Source organism: Ceratotherium simum, chromosome 34 (assembly GCF_057802395.1).
Source record: "Ceratotherium simum simum isolate JZ-2026a chromosome 34, ASM5780239v1, whole genome shotgun sequence".
Taxonomy (NCBI): domain Eukaryota; kingdom Metazoa; phylum Chordata; class Mammalia; order Perissodactyla; family Rhinocerotidae; genus Ceratotherium; species Ceratotherium simum.
The window spans coordinates 10,265,463-10,277,778 of NC_141933.1; the positions used below are offsets into that span (position 1 = coordinate 10,265,463).

Here is a 12,316-nt window from a genome sequence, read left to right on the forward strand (position 1 = left end):
GGGCTCCAGCTTCAAGAAAAGTCTGGGGGATCTCCTCATTCCCCTTGCTGCCCCCAGTCAGCTGGGGCTCGGGAACAGAGTGGGGAGATGGAGGGAGCCTCCCACACCCCATCTGGGGCTAGACCCCCACTTATCTGGGAGCTGAGGCCCTCGTCCCTGCTGCCTGCTTTTCCTCCAGATCTTCCACCACCAGGCAAGTGACTGGGCTCAGCACAGCTTTCCCTGCTGCCCTCGAGAGGGTCCAATCCAGCCCCAAACACCACCCTCCTCTCTCTCACACACACATGCACAGAAAAACGTGCAGACACACACACATGCATGCACAGACACACACTCACCTTCTCTTTCCCTTTATCTTCTCTGGAGTCTGCCCCCTGACTTCCCATCTCTCCTTATCTGATGGAAGAATCCCCCTGGAGCTCCACATGTTCAGAGAGCGAGAGAGAGGAGTGAGTTCTAATCATACGGACTGCCTGTGTCACCATGGCCGGGCCTTGTAGCTGCTCAGAGCCACAGTTGCCTCAGTGAAACGGAGCTCCTAAGAGATCTTCCTCCTAGAGATGTACGACAGCTAAATTAGATAATTTGATTAAATGCTTAGCACTGTGTCTGGCATGTAGTAACTACTCAGTAAACGAGAACTTTAATAAAATTGAGTGAAATGCTTTGAAAATTTGGCAGTACTGTATACGAAGCCAGTCTCCCAACTCCTGCCACAGGAGTTAAGCAAGACAGGGATCAGTAGCAATTTCCTACTGAGAACGTCGAGGCTCAGAATCCGCATGCTAGAGCTGGAGTGAGGATTAAGATCTCTGGATTCCAAAGCTCCCTGACTCTTGCTGCTGGTAAATCCATTCATGCATCATAAATGACCGTGTGTGGCCACCGGTAAGGGAGGGTGATGCTGTCTGGCCTAAAAGCCCTGGGAGCGCAGAAGCTGTGTTCCTAGCGCCTTCCACTCTTCCGCTCGGGGCTATCAGGGATGTCCAGCAGCCCAGTCAAAGCCCGTGTCCTCTCTTTTCAGGAGATGACCTCCCCCTGAGGAAGCCCTGTTGTGTGACTAGAGGAAAGGGCTACCCCCAGCCCCACTGGCCACCATGAATACCTCAGCCCCACCTGCCGTCAGCCCCAACATCACTGTCCTGGCGCCAGGAAAGGGTCCCTGGCAAGTGGCCTTCATTGGGATCACCACGGGTCTCCTGTCACTGGCCACAGTGACAGGCAACCTGCTGGTACTCATCTCCTTCAAGGTCAACACGGAGCTCAAGACAGTCAACAACTACTTCCTGCTGAGCCTGGCCTGTGCCGACCTCATCATTGGCACCTTCTCCATGAACCTCTACACCACATACCTGCTCATGGGCCACTGGGCTCTGGGCACACTAGCCTGCGACCTCTGGCTGGCCCTGGACTATGTGGCCAGCAACGCCTCCGTCATGAACCTGCTGCTCATCAGCTTTGACCGCTACTTCTCTGTGACCCGGCCCCTGAGCTACCGCGCCAAGCGCACACCCCGCCGGGCAGCCCTGATGATCGGCCTGGCCTGGCTGGTTTCCTTCGTCCTCTGGGCCCCAGCCATCCTCTTCTGGCAGTACCTGGTAGGGGAGCGGACGGTGCTGGCCGGGCAGTGCTACATCCAGTTCCTCTCCCAGCCCATCATCACCTTTGGCACAGCCATGGCCGCCTTCTACCTCCCGGTCACGGTCATGTGCACACTCTACTGGCGCATCTACCGAGAGACAGAGAACCGGGCCCGGGAGCTGGCGGCCCTGCAGGGCTCCGAGACGCCAGGGAAGGGGGGCGGCAGCAGCAGCAGCTCAGAGCGGTCCCAGCCGGGGGCGGAGGGCTCACCGGAGACCCCTCCAGGGCGCTGCTGTCGCTGTTGCCGGGCCCCCAGGCTGCTGCAGGCCTACAGCTGGAAGGAGGAAGAGGAGGAGGACGAAGGCTCCATGGAGTCCCTCACATCCTCGGAGGGTGAGGAGCCTGGCTCCGAGGTGGTGATCAAGATGCCCATGGTGGACCCCGAGGCACAGGCTCCCGCCAAGCAGCCGCCCCGGAGCTCCCCAAATACAGTCAAGAGGCCGACCAGGAAAGGGCGTGAGCGAGCGGGCAAGAGCCAGAAGCCCCGCGGGAAGGAGCAGCTGGCCAAGCGGAAGACCTTCTCGCTGGTCAAGGAGAAGAAGGCGGCGCGGACCCTGAGCGCCATCCTGCTGGCCTTCATCCTCACCTGGACACCATACAACATCATGGTGCTGGTATCCACTTTCTGCAAGGACTGTGTTCCCGAGACCCTGTGGGAGCTGGGCTACTGGCTGTGCTACGTCAACAGCACCATCAACCCCATGTGCTACGCACTCTGCAACAAAGCCTTCCGGGACACCTTCCGCCTGCTGCTGCTCTGCCGCTGGGACAAGCGTCGCTGGCGCAAGATCCCCAAGCGCCCTGGCTCTGTGCACCGCACCCCCTCCCGCCAATGCTGATGGCCCCCTCGCCTGCATCCCTCCATCCCAGTCCCCGGGAGAGCCGGGGAGAAAGCAGGCAGGGGCTGTGACCTCAGACCCAGGGCCCTGCCCAGGCCTCACCAGGCTTCCCAGGCCCCTAGGTCCCGTTCCTGAACAGCCCAGAGAGATCCTGCCAACTTTCCAAACTTTACTATTCCCAGGCAGGGAGGGGAAGCTGGGGAACTGGTTTTTCTGTTCCCTGCTGGGTAGCAGAGGGCTCTTCACCTGGAAGAAGGCCTGGGAGGAGGATCCGAGCTTTGGAGTCCTTGTTTGCGTTTAGGCAGGAAGTCCATCCAGAGCCAGCAGGGCGGGCCAGGAGAAAGAAAGTTTAACGAACGTTACAGTCATCCTTGGCCCAGGGGCTGGCCTGGATTGCGGTGGGAGATGACACCCCCTGGGGCCACAGCAGGGAACTGACACCAACCACTGAGAGAGAAGCTTGGCTCAAAGGGAGCATCCCGTGAGGGGGATGCCCTCCTTCCACAGGCACAGCCGACTCTGCTGGGCCCTAGGCATACTCTCCAGGGTTGTCCAACCTCCCTACAAATGACCACAGAGCATCCCTATGTGGGTCACCCCCAAGGCAAATGTCCAAGCATCAACAGGACAGTGACACCAGAGGGGACCAGCTTGGCTAGCCACACATCGAGTTCCAAGGCAGCAGCAGGACCAGGCGCCAGGGGTCCTGACTGTCCCACTATGTCATTTCCCTGGGAGTGAGGGGCAGGGGTGCCTGCTATCCAGCCCCACACCTATACCCCCTGCCCCAGAGAAACCCTCAGGCCATCCCTCCCTGGCTCACAGTCACCACCTGGATAGATCTGCTCCAGGCAGATCTAGCCAGGCCTCCCGCATGCTGCCTGCCTCCAGCCCCACTCACACAGGCCTAGCCCAGCCAACAGGTTCTCTCCTGTGAGCTCCCCAATCCAACCCGTGCATGGCCTCCCAGCCTCCCTTACTTCCAGGCCCAGCCTGGCCCCAAATGTTCTTTCCTTCCATCCTCAGCAAGTGCTGAGTCTGTGAATAAAGCCACATAACCAGCAGGCGCTAAGTAGCTTCCTCCCTGTGTTGGATTGAGGACCTGGTCTTAGGCCAGGGCAGGATGGGGTAGGGGGGGCCCAAGGTGGCCCACAGAATGTGGGCCACTGCCCTGAGGGTGGTCCCAGGAGGGGCAGCACTGAGTGGCTGGATCTGATGAAACCTGTGGGCCCCAGCACCCCAGGGGTCCAAGGCTCAGGTGGTTAGGCCTGTAACAAGCAGAACTGGCTACTGGAGATAGGGAGGCTAGGTGAAATAAACAGCCTGTGTCCATAGCCCAGCATATTCTCTGTCAGCTTTGCCAGTGTGGCTGCTCTGGGGGCCCTGTCACCCCCAGGGAGAACAGAACTGCTCCAAAGCCCCATTTACAGACGGGGAGACTAAGGCCCAGTGAGGTGGGGTACTGTTCAGGGTTACCCCACAAAGCAACATCCAGGCTTCCAGGCAGTTCACAGCCTCCTGACCCCTGGACTGTGGAGATGGAGCACCTGGGGTCCAGCCCAAAGCACTCCACACAGGTGACCCTCCAGCCAGGTTGTAAGGCACTTCCTTGGTGAAAGGGCCCCAAAGCTTAAAGCAAAAGAATACTAGAGGGGGCCGGCCCCGTGGCGTAGCAGTTAAGTGCGCGCACTCCACTGCTGGCAGCCCAGGTGCGGCTCCCAGGTGCGCACTGACACACTGCTTCTCAGGCCATGCTGTGGCAACGTCCCACATAAAGTGGAGGAAGATGGGCACAGATGTTAGCTCAGGGCCAGTCTTCCTCAGCAAAAAGAGGAGGATTGGCGTCGATGTTAGCTCAGGGCTGATCTTCCTCACATAAAAAAATAATAATAATCCTAGAGAGGTTAATCCCACCACATAGAGCAGTAGTTCTCAAAGTGTCGTTGTCGTTGGGGGTCCTCACGATCACCCTTAGGTTCAACGATTCAGAAAAGGACATGCAGAATTCATCAAAGCTGTTATACTCATGGTTATAGTTTATTACAGTGAAAGGACACAATTAAAGTCAGCAAAGGATAAAGGTGCATAGGGCAGGGTCCAGGAGAGACCAGGTGCAAGCTTCCAGTTGTCTTCTCCCAGTGGACTCATGGGGACAGCACTTAATTCTCCCAGCAATGACGTGTGTCCAGTGTTTTACCTGGAGGTTGCTCATGTAGGCATGGCTGACCACCCACATAGCTGACCTTAGTTACTTAGTCTCCGGCACCTCCAGAGGTTAAACTGATACCATGTGGCCCAAGGCCCCCGCTATAAATTCTATTGTTAGCATAGACCATCTGGTGTGGTTCAAGGCCCCCAGGTAAGCAAGGGCACTCCTATCGGGCAGGATATTCCAAGGGCTTAGGGGTTATCTCCCAGAACCCAGGCAAGGGCCAAACCTTCCTTTGAAATGTGCAAGGTTTGGACAACCCAGACCTGCTGAGTTAATCCTTCAGTGCGCAGTGGTCCTGACAGCAGCACCAGTATCACCTGGGAACTTGTTAGATATACAAGCTCTCGGGGTCACTCCAGATTTACTGAGTCAGAAACTCTAGGGGTAGCACCCAGCTGTCTGTTTCAGGAGACTGTGATGCAGGCTAAAGTTGAGAAATGCTGGCCTAGAAGAATGAGGTCCTGAGAGAGGGAGCAGATGTTCACCCCACATAGCTGTCAGGACTCCCAGAATCCTTCTCAAAGGATCAAACCCTGAAGCTTCCGACACCATGGGCAGGGGCAATCCACTGAAGAGATGGACAGGACAGGCTGGCCAGGGACTGGCAGGAGCACAGCACCATGGAGAATGACCCTAGGACACAAACCCCCTCCCCCTATCCCACCAGCACAGCCTCCTGCATTGTCAACTCAAGACCACAAGAGGGCCCCTCCCAGCCACTGCTCTGGCTTAGCCCTGAGCCCCTTCTAGGGCTCAGTGTCCTGCCCTGTGTGGAAGGCATTGGTCCTTGGAGGTGGAGCGACTGAGGACGCCCAGCCGTGTTGGGAGAGCAGGAGCTATGGAATCAGATTGACCTCACCTCTCCTGGAGGCCAGGAGTGGGGGTCAAAGTTGGTATTTGAACCAGGAATGGGGCTAGCAGTTCATCTTGTCCATGGTCCCAGATGCAGGTCCTGCCTGCCCGTGCCCTCACCACACAACCTTAGGCCTGCCTCTTTAGTTCAGCGTCCTCATCTCCAAAAGGGGAATGAGCCCCTCGTGGACGAGTTGAGAGGACAGGAGACTTTAGGGAAGGCCCCCATATGGCTCTATGATCAGTGTTACCACAGGACTAGGCTGCTCACAGAGAAAGACGAGGAACCAGGTTTAGTTTCAGACCCACACTTTTCCCTCCTCCTCCAGCCCGGGCTTTAAAGAGTCCAGAGTCCCCTCCCTCAGCCCAGGGAGAAGAAACAGGACTTGAAGAAAGGAGTATGGGGGAGCAAGCCTGGGTGGGGGAGGGATGTGGTCCAGGAAGGCTTCCCAGGGATGCAGGGTGGCCTGCAAGCCTCTGAAGCAAGATTCCTGCAGATCTAGCTGCCAGAAGACAGAGGAAATGGCTTGAGCCAGACGGGAGAGGGTGGCTGGACATGGCTTCAGTCCACCCCAAACACTGCACTCCCTCCCACCCTGAGGGAGTCCTTCTCCGCCCGGCCGTTGCATGCCTGACCAGCAAGTAGGGAGAGAATAAGGTGGCTTTGTGAATGCCACCTCCTCCCATCCAGGGGCAGGCCTAAAGAAGGGGTGTGAGTTAGGATTCTCTCTCCTCTGGCTGCCCCCACCCCCTCCGTTCCCAGTGTGTCACTTTAGCGCCATCTGCAGGCAATCAAGGGAATAGCCCTGCCAGAAACGCTCTGCCTGGGCAGCTTCCCAGGAACAGGACCACAGGATGAATAATAGAGTAGATGGTCTTGGCCACCTCAGCTCCTGCCCCCAAACCTCAACAGGAACCCAAGGTCCCAGAAGGATCCGCTCACCTGGCTACTACGCTAAACCTGCAGAGGCAGGCCCTCCCTCTCTCCAGTAAGTCAACCTCATACACAACTAGGAGATGGATGAGGGGAGACTTGGCATCTAGGGAAACCCCACATTCTCCTGGTGCCTCCCCCAGGCTTTTGGGATCCTCAGTTTCATTTTTTGGAGCCTGGCTCTGATTTTACAGAACTGAGGCTGACCCAACTGGAAACTCAGACATGCACCTGCTCACCTTCACAGCACCAACGCCTGCCAAATGCAGGTGCCCCACACCAGCCTCAGGCCCTAAAGAGTCTGGGGTGATGTCTTTGTTCGTAGCATCTCTGGTAACACACACAAGTGGGATAACTCCAGGAATCAGACTATCATACAAAATAGGCCTGAAAACTATTCCCAGTCTTCCCTCCCAGCCTCTATACTTCCCCTGCCCCCAGTTCCACCCTCCCTCTCCAAATTCCTGGCCTGGCTAGGACCACATTCACACAGAGCTCAATCCAGATATCTGGGAGTCATCTTGGACTCCTTCTTCTTTTCACTCCCTGTATCCGTCAGTCTGTCTACCCCCTGAATAGTTCCCAAATTCATCCAGTGTTCTCCAACCCCACTCTCACTATCCCAGTGCAGGCCTCTTGCCTGAAATGCTGAAATAATCCTTTAATTCAGGGATTGGCAAACTTTTTCTGTAAAGGGCCAGATAGTAAATATTTTAGGCTCTGTGGACCAAAAGGTAAAAATTAAGAATATTATATAGATACTTATGTGCTATAGTCTCTGTCGCAACTATTCAGCTCTGTCTTTGCAGGCAAAAGCATCCATAAACAATATATAAGTGAATGGACATGGCTGTGTACCAATAAACTGTTTTTGAATTTCAGAGATTTGAATTTCATAGGATTTTCATGTGTCACAAAATATTATTCTTCTGTTGATTGTTTTTTCAGCCATTTAAAAATGTAAAACCCATTCTTAGCTCACAGTGGGTACAAAAAGAGGCCCATCGTCTGTAGTTTGCCAATCCCTGACTTAACTGGTCCCTCTCCCATCCTTTCTCCGTGCAGCAGGCAAAACATAGATCTGATGCTGTCAGTCTCTTGCTTACAACTAGTCAATAGCTTGAGATAAAAATGCAAGTTTCTTAGCCTCCAAAGTCTTCCATTCAGCCCTACTTACTTCTTCAGCCTCTTCTCTGACTCCTCACCCCATAGAAACTGGTCCCAGCCTCTGAAATTCTCCTAGTCCTCACACAGGCCCCAAACTCACTCCTTCATGCTTTTTATTCCTTTCATCTCTCCTGCTTGAAATATTCTTGCCCTACTAAAAAGAAAAAATTCTGTTTCCTTTACATTCTGCTCACAAAACTGCTGACACCAAATGTCTGGGGGGTTTTCCTACATCAACCAATTCTCCAACACCAGCCAGGTATCCTACAATTCAATTCTGATACTAGCTACCTGATAGTGTCAATCTCCTGTGTTAAGGTCTCAGTCCCACAAGACTGCCCCCACTTCAGATGCCAGTCCCAAGTCCTGGGTCCCGAGGTAACCCACACTTCTGTCTGATTGGTCACAAACTGGGGGTTCCCACAACTCCCTCCTCAGGTTCAATAAGTTGCCATAACAGCTCACAGAACTTGGGGAAACACACTTACCGATCATATAATAAAGGATATGATAGAGGATACAGATGAACAGCCAGATGAAGAGGTACATAGGGCAAGATCCGAAGGGTCCCAAGCGTAGGAACTTCTGTATCCATGGAGTTAGGGTGTGCCACCCACCCAGCACATGGATGTGTTCACCAACCCAGAACCTCTCTGAACTCTGTACTGTAGGGATTTTTATGGAAGCATCATCCTGAAGGTGTGATCAATTATTACCTCAGTCTCTAGCCCCTCTCCACCCACTGGAAGATGAGGGGTGGGGCTGAAAGTTCCAAGCTTCTAATCATGGCTTGGTCTCTCTGATGACCAGTGCCCATCCTGCATCCAGGAGCCTATCAAGAGTCACCTCATTAGAACAAAAGAAGCTCCTTCCTATCACCCAGGAAATTCCAAGGGATTTAGGAGCTCTGTGTCAGGAACCAGGATCAAAGACCAAATACTAGAACAAAAGACGCTCCTAGTACCCCTATCACTCAGGAAATTACAAGGCAAGAGTTTGGGAGCCAGAGTTTGTGAACCTGAACAAGTCACTGCATTATTCCAAGCCTCCGTCTCCTTGTCTGTAAAAAGGGAGATAATCATCGTGGCCTGTTACATAGTGAACACTCAGAAAATGTTGGTTTCCTTCCCCACTCCCTAATGGTCTTGACTTTCCCTTCTCATGCCCTTCTGACTCTTCCCAGCCAAGCCCAGGGGATGCACACGTCAGACCACGGCCCCTCAGGGTCAATAAAGCACTGGACACATTGTGACACAGTAGACAATAAAGGATCATTATTATATTATATCTTTGCTGCCTTGGACAACTGGGAACCAGATGGACTCCTACTAGCATTCTTCCTCCTCTGACACGTGGGTGAACTCTCTTTGAGATGGATGCTATTGTCCTTATCTGTGGTACAATAGGAAATATTATTGGTCTTTGTCCCCAGTTCCTGACACAGAGCTTCTAAAACCTTTGGAATTTCCTGAGTGACAGAGGTGAGAAGAGTGTCTTTTCTTATTCACAATGAACCCCTTTCAACCATACCTGAGTTTATGCTAAAGAGGTGACTCTTGGGGGAGCCCTAGATAGCTTTAGGATGGACACTGGCTGCCAGAGGAACCAACCATGTGATTAGAGGGCTGGATTAGAGGCCATCTGACTGCCAAGGAGGGGAGAAGGGCTGGAGCTTGAGTTTCAACCACTAATGGCCAATGATTTCATCAATCACGACAACGTAATGGAACCTCCATAAAAACCCCTAAACCTCGGAGTTCTGAGAGCTTCCAGGTCGGTGAAGACATCAAGGTGTTGGGATGGTGGTGCGCCCAGAGAGGGCATGGAAGCTCTGAGCACCTTCCCTCCCCCGAATCTTACCCCATGTCTCTCTTACATTTGGCTGTTCCTGAGTTGTACCCTTTATAATAAACTGCTAATAGTAAGCAAAGCACTTTCCTGAGCTCTGTGAATGGCCTAAAGAATTATCGAACCTGAGGGAGTTGTGGGAACCTCTGAATTTATAGCCGGTTGGTCAGAAGTACCGGTGACAACCTGGGACTTGCAACTGGCATCTCAAATGGGGGCAGTCTTGTGGGAATGAGCCCTTAACCTGTGGGATCTGATGCTACTCTAAGTAGATAGTGTCAGAATTAAATTGAATTGTAGGACACCCAGTCTGTGTTCAGAGAATCAGAGAATTGGTTGGTGTGAGAAAAAAAACACCCACCCATGTGGTGTCAGAAGTTTTTTGAGTAAAAACAGTTCAGACTATCTTACAGATGAGGAAACAGGTTAAGAGGTTTAGTCAGGGTAGAGCAAGGACTCCATCCCCAAATGATCTCCAAGCCCATGCTCTCCTCCTCTTAACCCTGGCTGCCACCCTGGCTGGGTGACTTACTCAAAGTACCAGTGTCAGTGTCATGATCTCTTCAGACCCAGGACCTCGCTCTCCACTCCGCATCAGCCACACCCAGAGTCCTCAACTGCACCTTCCTCAAGAGCTTAATCTCCAACGTCTTCCCTCTCACTCTCCACCCCCACCAGGACTCATCCTTTATCTCCCAATCTTTCAGCCCCCTCCCCTGCCATCACTTTTCCTTCCCTGAGAAGCCTGAACCCTGCAATCTTTCATCTATGCCACAAATATTCACAGTCCCCTGGCCCCTTGCTTCCACCGCAAATTCACCACCCTGGATCAACTTTACCATCCATCTTCCCTGCCTAGACATGGACAGTCAAAGCACCACTGGAACAAAATCCTGCTATCTTGCAAGTTGGCACTAGAACAAATGCAGGGTTCCTGACCTCAGCCAATGGGCCTCATGGTGCCATCTAACTATGCTTGTACTTGTGCCCAGTCAGCTCCCTTGCCTTATTCCCAAAGGTGTTCTCAACTTCACCTCTCTCCTGGTGCCCCCTACCCTCCACCTCACCACAGGTGTCCTTCCCGCCTGTGTATTAATTTAAATGAGACAAGGCCGGCCCCGTGGCTTGGCGGTTAAGTGCGCGCGCTCTGATGCTGGCGGCCTGGGTTCGGATCCCGGGAGCGCCCCGAGGCACCACTTCTCCGTCCAACGCGAGGCCGAGTCCCACGTACAGCAACTAGAAGGATGTGAACCTATGACGTACAACTATCTACTGGGGCTTTGGGGGGAAAAAACTGAATAAATAAAATCTTTAAAAAAAAAATAAATAAATAAATGAGACAAGACTCTCAAGCTCTTTGTTTAAGAAACCTTGCAGTCACTGGGATTATTTTACCTCCTGCACGTGGGAGAAAAAGGATGTGTCAACGCTCCCCTTCTGGCTTAACAAAAAACTCACAGGTATTTATACCTTCTAGAAAACAGAGATGTGAATTTAAATAGTATTGCCAGGGCAACACATTATTAAGGAAGACAGGCAATCAGAATCACAAGCTTTTTAAAAGTTAAATGTTACTTTCACAGGACAAAGAAACAGCCTCTTAAATTTGATTGTCTGACAAATTCCCTTGTGAGAAATAACATTTGCAAGGATGGTTTTATGATGCAGAAAAGAATCTGCTTTCATTTCTGAGGCTGCAGAAAAAGAGGGAACATTTTCTCCTTATCGTACTGAGATTTTTTTTGTTTTTTTTGGTCATCACCAGTTAGAGGGACCTGGACTTTTCAAGGCCAACCGCTGAAATTCCATTAGTTAGCACCAAGAGAAACACAGGCAGGTCTGAAGCGGGTTGTTCACACTGCTGGCAATCCATCTACCTTTCTCTCCAACAGTGACTCCACCATTCTCCTACATCAGGGCTTGAGTGTGCATATGAGTCACCTGGGGTCTAAAACACAGATTCAAATTCTGATTCAATAGGTCTGGGGCGGGCCTGAAATTCTGCATTTCTAACAAGTAGGTGATGTGGGTGCTACTAGTCCCCAAATAGACACTGTGAATAGGAAGGTCTTGGGTGTTTATTCATACCTTCTCCCCTCTCCTCAAACCTCCAACACTTGGGAGGCCCCAATCCTCACCCTCAGCTGATGATCTTGTTTCCTGTTTCACTGAGAAAATAAAAGCAATCGGTGGGTAAAACGTCTACCCACCAACTCTAGACTCATATTCTCTGCCCTCACTGTGACCGGCTCCCAGCAAAGGCCAGTCCTCCTCCCCCATGCCTGCAGCAGGTCCTACCCTTTCTCCCTACCTCGAAGGCATCCATCTAGTAGGTCTCCTCTCCCTGGCATGTTCCCCCTCTCTACTGAAGCAAATATGCTGTTACTGCTCCCATCTTTAAAAAAGCAAAGCCTTGGGGGCCGGCCCGGTGGCATAGTAGTTAAGTTTGCGCACTCTACTTCAGCAGCCCAGGGTTCACAGGTTCGGATCCCAGGCGCGGACTCACGCACCGCTCATCAAGCCATGCTGTGGTGGCGCCCCATATGCAGGTGGGGGAGGATGGGCACAGATGTTAGCTCAGGGCCAATCTTCCTCAGCAAAAAGAGGAAGATTGGTGGAGCCGGTCCGGTGGCATAGTGGTTAAGAGCACGTGCCCCGCTTCAGCGGCCCAGGGTTCACAGGTTCGGATCCCAGGTGTGCACCAACATACCGCTTGTCATGCCATGCTGTGGCAGTGTCCCATATAAAGTAGAGGAAGATGGACACAGATGTTAGCTCAGGGCCAATCTTCCTCAGCAAAAAAAAAAAAAAAAAAAACCAAGA

At 52.7% G+C, this 12,316-nt stretch overlaps 1 protein-coding gene across 1 annotated transcript; it reads left to right on the forward strand.

The window, feature by feature from the left end:
- Positions 1-1,054: 1,054 nt before the first annotated feature.
- On the forward strand, positions 1,055-2,733 carry CHRM1 (cholinergic receptor muscarinic 1). The gene has a single exon (XM_004437505.3). It carries the CDS (start codon positions 1,098-1,100, stop codon positions 2,478-2,480), a length of 1,383 nt encoding a protein of 460 aa, XP_004437562.1. The 5' UTR covers positions 1,055-1,097; the 3' UTR covers positions 2,481-2,733.
- Positions 2,734-12,316: the final 9,583 nt, after the last annotated feature.